Source organism: Geospiza fortis, unplaced genomic scaffold, assembly GCF_000277835.1.
Source record: "Geospiza fortis unplaced genomic scaffold, GeoFor_1.0 scaffold538, whole genome shotgun sequence".
In the NCBI taxonomy this organism is placed as follows: Eukaryota; Metazoa; Chordata; class Aves; order Passeriformes; family Thraupidae; genus Geospiza; species Geospiza fortis.
The window spans coordinates 182,788-191,039 of record NW_005054368.1 but is presented as its reverse complement, the minus strand read 5'-3'; the positions used below and the strand labels follow the sequence as shown (position 1 = coordinate 191,039).

The 8,252-nt window shown below is 45.8% G+C and overlaps 1 protein-coding gene across 1 annotated transcript in view; it reads left to right on the top strand.

The window, feature by feature from the left end:
* The window catches only part of WSCD1 (WSC domain containing 1), a 19,730-nt gene that overhangs the window by 7,570 nt on the left and 3,908 nt on the right, over window positions 1-8,252 (top strand). The window contains 5 exon segments of the mRNA XM_031059763.1: window positions 1-58; window positions 2,808-2,922; window positions 3,411-3,598; window positions 6,163-6,284; window positions 7,107-7,201. The exon segment at window positions 1-58 is cut by the window's left edge and continues 20 nt beyond it. Of these exon segments, the coding sequence (XP_030915623.1) occupies window positions 1-58; window positions 2,808-2,922; window positions 3,411-3,598; window positions 6,163-6,284; window positions 7,107-7,201 (578 nt within the window).

The following is an 8,252-nucleotide window of genomic DNA, read 5'->3' as shown; positions in this document are numbered from 1 at the left end:
CAGGAGCCCCTGCCCACTGCAGGGTTTAAAGCAATGAAGCACACTGCTGAGCACAAAGGTAAGGGACGGACCCTGCTCGTTTCTGGCACACACATAGGCTGCACTTTGCTGATTCCAACCAGCCTTCCTCCTTGCTCATCAACACTTTCAAAACAGTTCAGGCATATCCCTAGGCCAAAGTACAAAGGATCCATGCTGGATGACTGCTGTGCCCTCACTAAAGCAGCAAAGTATGAGTTGTAATCTTTGATGCTTTGCCTTTTAGAATTAGTTGTTCTTGGAGATGTTTCACTGATAATAGAACAGGAATGGGATCTGGATGACTAGACACCACATTTCAGAACTGCTTTTTAGTTTGTTGAATAAATTTGCCCAAACAGAAGGGCACAAAATTCCACAAAATGGGTGCCACATCGTGCTACTTACTGAGGAAATTGTCTCTAGAAATGGGAATGAGAAGGTGATAGTGGTGGGACATGAGTCATATAGTGTGAGTCAGGCAAACTGAGCCGCTGGAGTTACCTGAAGCTCCAAGCTGGAGCTGCTCCACAGATGCTTCAGAACACCCTGTTGGTGGCAGATTTTGGTGGCAGAGGAGAGACTGAGAACTGCTCAGCCAGTGCATTGCTGAGGTTCTAGCTACTGATGAGAGGGGCCAGAAGGACTATTTACTTGTACATCTCACCATATTGAACTGTAGATTCAAATATACATCATTTGAATATCTGATTGAACATGAAGGGACATTATTAATAACAATATTGTTAACAAGCATTGGAATGCCTTTGAAGGTAATTAATTAAAACTTAACTACCTACGTAGAGCATGTTATCTTCTCCAATTCATTTCTAGTAAACTTAGAGGCTTGTTATTTCATTATGGATCCCTTTCAAGACCTAATGAACTCCTCCGTGCTTATAATGCTTAATGATGTTTCAGTGATGCCCTGTGGTTCCTGCTCAGTAGAGCAGCGTTGCTGACCATGGAGGCTGGGCTTGTGCACCCCCATGGGTGTCATCCTCATGAGGCAGTACAGCTCTGCCCCGGGGGCTGCTAGCCAGCCCTTCAAAGGCTTCCCCAGGCAGACCCTTAATCCAAACCACAAACCATGGCATGTCCCCAGCCTGCTGTGAACCTCCCAGCTCACTCTGCCTCGCTCTGTCTCCACCGGGGAGCATGCGGCCTTTGGTGAGAAAATCCAAGTCCTTTTTTTCTCCAGGTCAGGCTCTCACCTGCTGACATTGCAAGTGGCTCAGGGTAGGGACCACACTTTTCCTGACAGACACTGACAAATACTGTTAGTACAACTGTGAGAGTTTTCTGTTCTGATTGCTCGCAGTGGATGGAGTTTTCCAGTTCCCCATGCCTGGTTTTGCCATTGAACAGGATGCAGAGGTGACAGGGACTGTATTGCTGACACAGCATGACATGCTGCTCTGAGACTGTGGCATCTCCATGACTCATTCATGGGAGGATGTGAATGAGAAATGCTGCCAGACTGGTGGTGGCTTGGGAGGGACACAGGGAGGAGGGCACATGGTGGCTGGCCTGGCCAGGGCCCCCACTCAGGCTCTTTGGCCCTACATCCTCAGTTTTCTGCTGCTACAGGTTTGAGTCAAAGTACCCAAATCAAAAGTCTCCAGTAAAATGTGAAGCATCTTTGTTGCAAGAGCATGACTCCCACCTCGTTAATGGTGTGCTGTGGGTGTGTGTTCACAGCTTGTGAATTTTCTAATTACATGTTGGCAAATTACTGTGCGCAGGTCTTTGAATCTGCTGTGGTGTTTGTGATATTTAAATGTTTGATTTATTATTCCTGGCTCCAAAATCCCTGATGGAGCAACTCAAACTTCCTTTTTCTTATGGATTAGTTAATACAATGTTTTTTACTTTCATTTTTCACCATATATTCTTTTCCTATCCACATTATTTAATGTGTGCTTACATTATTCAATTTCCCTGTGTTATCATCTCAATGTTATCATTTCTAAAATAAAATTTCCTTTTTTCCTTCTTATTTTGATGATAAAACATACTTATAGACATACAATTGCTGTATAATAGTGGGACTCCACATCATCGTTACAATTGTATATTAAAAAATGGGCTGGATTTTTACAGTATTTTGTTCATGACAACAAAAATTAGACTGAGCACTGAATGCAAGTCTAAGAGAAACATTTATCTTTCCTATGCTAAGTAAAGCAAGGCATATTTGAAGAGATTCCTTTGCACCAGGGAGGAGATAGCTCAGTGTGATGGCTACATTGTGCTGCCTAGTTAAAAGTGAATTTATCTTTCCATTACAGCTTTAATGTAACTCTCTATATCCAAAGAAAATTGATTTTCTTAATATTTCTCTTGCACCATCTCATTATCAACTAGAGATTTTAAAGAACACTTGGGAGAAATCCAACAGGATTTCTGGAAGTTTTTAGCATTTGAAGGCTACATTCTCCTGTACTTTAGAGAAGTGCCGTGATTTGTCATCCAAAGGAGGGAGTTGAGCAGAGAGCAGCTGCGTGCAGGAGCTGCAGTTCTGGGTGGGTTGTGGACTCTGGGTATGCAATGGCTGTGGAAGGGAGAGTCTCATTTCCTTTTAGCCCATTTCCACAGGACAGTGGCACTGACCCCTTACCAAGGTCCAGCAGCAATGGAGTGGTCTGCAGAGGGTGTGGGACCCCAGACAGGTTGGGACCTGGCCAAACGCAGCCCTGCTTGCAGCCTGAGTCACTGGATAAGCCTGGGATGGGTTTTTCCCTTCCATACCATATGCATTGCCTAACCCTGGTCTTGCATGCACACAGGCACCTACATGGGCTGCTTCACTCACGATTCGAGGGAGAGGACACTGAAGGGAGCTGTCTTTTATGACTTAAGAAAAATGACAGTAGGTCACTGTCAGGAAGCTTGTGCTGAGAGGTGAGTGGTGTTTTTTCACTGCAAGTTTTCTCTTTTTTGACAATAAGTGGAACTGAATTTGAAATGGGAAAAGCATTCCTATGTTAAACATACAGCATCTATGACAATAATTATTATCTCATACCTTCAGGCACAGCATAACCCTGCTTCTCTGCTTGAAGCAGACTGCTGCACTGCTCTCTATTCTCTATGGCACCATGGCTACTTACATTATATTCTCTATGGTCCTGGACAAAAATTACTGTTTGGTTAAAGAGTCTTTGTAAGATAGATATCTTTTGATAGACATTGGTCTCTAGCCCATGTCTTGTTGAGGGGCTGCTCTGCTGAGGAGGCCACACTGTCTCCAGGCTGTCACACTGTCTCCAGTGCAAGGCAGCAGCGGCACAGGCTGTATGCAGGGACACGGGGACAGGCTCGTGCCCTCAGGTACAAACTGGGGAGCGGATGGGCCCCTCTGTGCCAGTGGCTGGTGTTTCTGCTTGCAGAGCTTACAGCTACGCGGGCCTGGCGTTCGGAGCAGAGTGCTACTGTGGGAACACGCTGCCGGCCGCCGCCGCCAAGGCCGAGGAGTGCAGCAGCGAGTGCAAGGGCGAGAAGGGCTCCGTGTGCGGAGGGCTGAACCGGCTCTCGGTCTACAGCGTGGAGCAGCTGCGGGCAGGAGCCAGGCCACTGCGTAAGTGGGCGTGCGACCGGACTGGGGAGGCCGCGAGGGACAGATGTCACGGCCAGGCTGAGTACAGGGGCTGTCCCTGCTGCTTGTCACGCTCCGTTCGTCACCAGAGTTTGAAGCGGCAAAGGACAAAGGTGCCTGAAGGGCACAATGTCCATTTGCTGCTGGTCTGGTCCCTGGCTCCTCCCCAGAATAGCAGTGCTGCTCAGCACCCCAGAGCGAGGACATGTGCCTGGCACGCTGGCTCAGGGCTGCCACAGATGAGGTTCCTGTCACCAGGGAGGAAACTCAACACAGTGTAGAGTGACTGCAACAGAAGTACAATTTCAGCTGAAAAACCCACTCCCTTTGGTATCTGCTGAAGGGGTACAAACCCATGTCTGTTTAAGAAATAGCCTTGGGAGAGGTGCCCTGTAACAGGAGGGCAGAAAATTACTCAGATCAAGGCCACCCTATGCTCAGATGATCCTAAACAAAATGAGCAATCTGTGACTGTGAGGAATAAGCAGGGGCCAGAAGGAGCCACATCAAACCCTTTCCTGAGAGAAATGAGACCAGAGTTTTGCTTTTCCATGGAGTTCTGTCTCAGCAGGAGTTGGGAATTTTGTTCCATCTTTAGATAATCCATCGTTACCCCATCGTTCAGTTAGCTGCCACGGGGGACTCCATGGATAAACTTTTAGGCAAACACAAAGCACATAAGAGATCTAAACTGCTGATCACTGTTTGCAATTGGCAAGCTCACAAGACCTTATGGATGTTACTTGCTGAGAAGAAGGACCAAGACCTTAGGTTGTGCCAGTATTGATGGTCCTTCATTTCTTCTTAAAGACAAGTCAAGGTTTGTACAATAATTCAACCAGCTACATATAAATTATATATCAAAGGTACACAGACCTAAATTGCTACTGTCAGGATGACAGGCATGTTGGCAGGTTTCCCAGGACATGCATCACTGTTTAAACCTCCAGTATGAAATATATATACACATTCCTCAGGAAAAGACAGCATTTAATTTTTTTAAGTATTAATTAATTACTCCTCAAATTAGTCTAGCCTGAAGCTAGAGTTGTAATTTTCTTGCCCTTAGTAATACCTGACAGTTGTCTGTTTGAAGAATCCCCCTGACACAAACCAGTTGAGGGGCCAACAGTAGTATTAATCACAACGAAAAAGTATGTTAGAAAGTAACTCTGAGACTCTAAAGGCCCCCATGATTTACACTGTGTACTGTAGAGCACAGACCTCACATAAGTCTTTTACAGGGAGCAGATTCAGTGACATCTCCACTTAAACCTTTCCAGACAGGGTTTGCTGTCTCCTGCCCCCATGCCACGGTAAGGAAGCCCAGAGTGTGCAGCTGCGGCAGCCGGGGTGGCCTGGGAGGCTGTGGCAGCCAGAGTGCCACAGTCCTGCGTGCCTCAGGGCGTCCTTCCCCCCAAAAAAGTGGGCAGACCACACGATCCGGCTGTTTCCAGTGTAATCCATGGATGCATCCTGCTCCCTTCCCATGCCGGTGTAGGCAGGTTAAGCTTTCTTCCTGACTGCTGAGAAAGCGCTAAACATGTTTGTAAACATTTTGTTTCAGGAATTATATATCAGTGTGAAATTTAATAGAAGACCTTTCAGGAACATTCTGAGAAGTCCAAACACTCCTTTTATTCTTTGGTGCCATGCTCAAAGGGACCTGGTCCTAAGTCAACTCCTGTTCCTTTCAGCTTGGGTGGAGTTATTTTATTTTCACATCATCCCAGAGATCCAGCTCTGCTTCTAGTAAATGATCTGAATAGTTACAAGAATAGAATTTAAGCAGCTTCTCCTTAGATTGCTCTAGGGTCTTGCTAGAGAAATTTCTGCCAAGAAATTAATGCAGAACCGATTTTTTTTTGTAACTGCACCACGTCTCTCCTGTCATTCAACTTACTTCCCACATCAGTTCTGGCAATACCGTTTAAGGGAGCAACTGCAATAGTGCCAAGCCCTGTGGTGTTTCTACAGAAGCAGGTGAAATCAGAGGCTGGTGCTGAAGACACAGTGGAAGCTCAACTCCCTAAGCAGCTGACAAAAACCCGGTTTAGAGTCTGAAAGGCTGCAGCAAACTCCCTTGGCCCGAAAAGGCGTGGGAGCAGAGGGGCAGCTGAAGAGGGAAGTGGGTCGGGTGGCGGGGTTTTCAAGAGTCATTTATGTTCCTTTCCTTTTCTGATGCAGAAGTTTTGTAGATTTTTATCAGGGCTTTTAACTCATTGAGGGGAAAGCAGGTCTTCAGAGGAAACTGGGACCTGCAAACAATAGCAATGCCCTCCGCTGGTGGAATTTAACTCAAACTCGGCGCTGCAGCGCTGCTTCCCGTGGTTAGTACAAAGATAAAGGCATGCGCTCCTTTCAATACCACACGATTTGCAACACGTTTCTATAGAGTATATTACAGTTTCTCTTATTTCTGCAGCCTTTGTGATGTAAAATTCATTTTATTATTTTTGGCTTCTGAACCTAATATTATTCTTTAAAAGAGGCAAGATACTATGGACATAGTTTTCTTAAGAGAAACCTATTTCATATCCCCGCAGGGAGGAATGTTATCTATCGAGGATGTTTTAGAGCTCCAGAAAATTTAACAGACACCTTTCCAGCCTCTTTGATACAGCCCAATTTGACGGTGGAGGTGTGCTCTGAATTTTGCTCCAAGAAAGTAAGAACCGTTCTCATTTAACATCCTTTCTTTTATTGTTATTTTAAATTCTAATCTGCTGAGGGAAGGACAGAGATTAGTGCCTTAGAGCTTTGAATTTGCAAATGAGTTTCTAAAGGACAAAACTCATCAGAGTAAATACCCAGTGATGCATCTGGTCCAACTGCTGGAGTGGGGATGGCGGGAGGGAAAGTCATCAGAGTGGTGCCACCAGACATGATACACAGGCAAGCTGCTCTAAGTAATGAGTATTGACCGAGAGGAAATCGATACCATTTCCGTGTCACATTCCAATCAAGTCCTGAGCCACATCTGCCCCCGGGGGAGGTGGCTGCAGCTCATGGGGAGACATGCTGCCAGAGGGTGGATGTGGGCTGGCAGCATCCCAAACGTGGCTTCAGTGCCCTCCAAGGGAGCCGGCTCCACTCAGGGAGCCATGCACAGGGCACGGGCAGGGCACCCTCTGCCTTAGTGGCTGTTGGTTCTCTTCCCTTCCTCCCCACTCTAATGGGGCTGTTTTTTCCTACACAGGGTTCACTAAATGGTCAGATTTTGCCTGCAGCCTCATTCAGCCTCATGCACTAAACTCAACGTTCAATTACTTTTTGCAGCATCACAAAATTGATTAAAACTATTAGCTGGCTGATTACAGTGCTTTGACCAGGACCCAAGGACTGAGCACAATTTCCTCTCCCACTGAATAAGCAAATGGCCTCAAGTTGCACCAGGGGAGGTTTAGATTGGATATTAGAAAAATTTTGAGATTTCTCATGCAAAACCCACTCCAGGTTTCTCTCCTTCCTCACTCATGTACTGCCCAAGCCGTGGGAAGATTGTGCAGGTGAGGGTCAGCCTGCCCTGGGGACAGACACTGCACCACTGGCACCCTGCAGTGATCACCTTCTGAAGATGCAGGAGTACAGAGGAGCAGTTATTCTGTTGCCTCACAGAACCTCCAGCCTTCCAGAAAAGTTCATCACTTGCAGAGGCTGCTTGGCATGAGGTACAAGGAACACTTTTATTCTAGGCTGTGTTTGAGGGCAGGGACACTTACTAATTTCTCAAACTGAGAAACACTGCTGCATTGTAAAGGAAAAATTTCTGTTTGCAAGCAAACCCAGAACTGTTTTGCCCTTGGATCAAATCTGTAAATAGTTTTTGACAATGTCATATCTCATTCGCTAAGTAAATGTTGGCTGTTGGGCACACACAGCACACGAGTTGCATTCGACTCCTTATCAGAGGATGAATGCATGGGAAAGAGCAAGAGATAAGCTGCTCAGCAGTCCTGTCACATGCTCCCAGACTCCAAAAGACTTTTAAAAGGCAAAAAGTGTTGATATGGAATAGATGGACTGGAACATTTTGCACTCAAATACTCCCTGAACTTCCTTCAGCCCGCCCACACAGCCCCATTGCCATCAAGAGAGCCCACGGGGGACTCTAAGGCAAGCAAATCTTTCTGGTAAACTGTAAAAACTCTGACTTTTAGGGCCAGTAAGCAACTGCTAATTTCTTTGGCAAATATTTAGCACATTTCCCTCAAACTTGTTTTAATTTTTACCAGTATTAGCCCAGCAGCTGGGGTTCAGTACCCCACCCCTATACAGCTTTGCAGCCTGTTATCCTTCCTTGGTAATATTGGTACACCAAAACCTGAATTATTCTGCATCAAATCCATTAAAAAACACTTCTTACAGACAAGAATTTTCCTTAGGAATTTATTCCTTGCAAACAACACTAATTTTCTCATGATTGCATACCTTAGTAGGCTTCCTATCTAGAAGCAAGGTGAATTTCAAAATTTACAAATACGAAGACAGTAACAGGAAAGAAGCATGAGCTTTAGAATGACAATGCTTTGATCTTGACAGTGGCCTTGTGAAGATTTATTTTCTTTGTATGGCAGCAGCATTCCCTGCAGGCTGCTGATGCCATGGCATTTACACACTGATCAGTTTTCCCTCT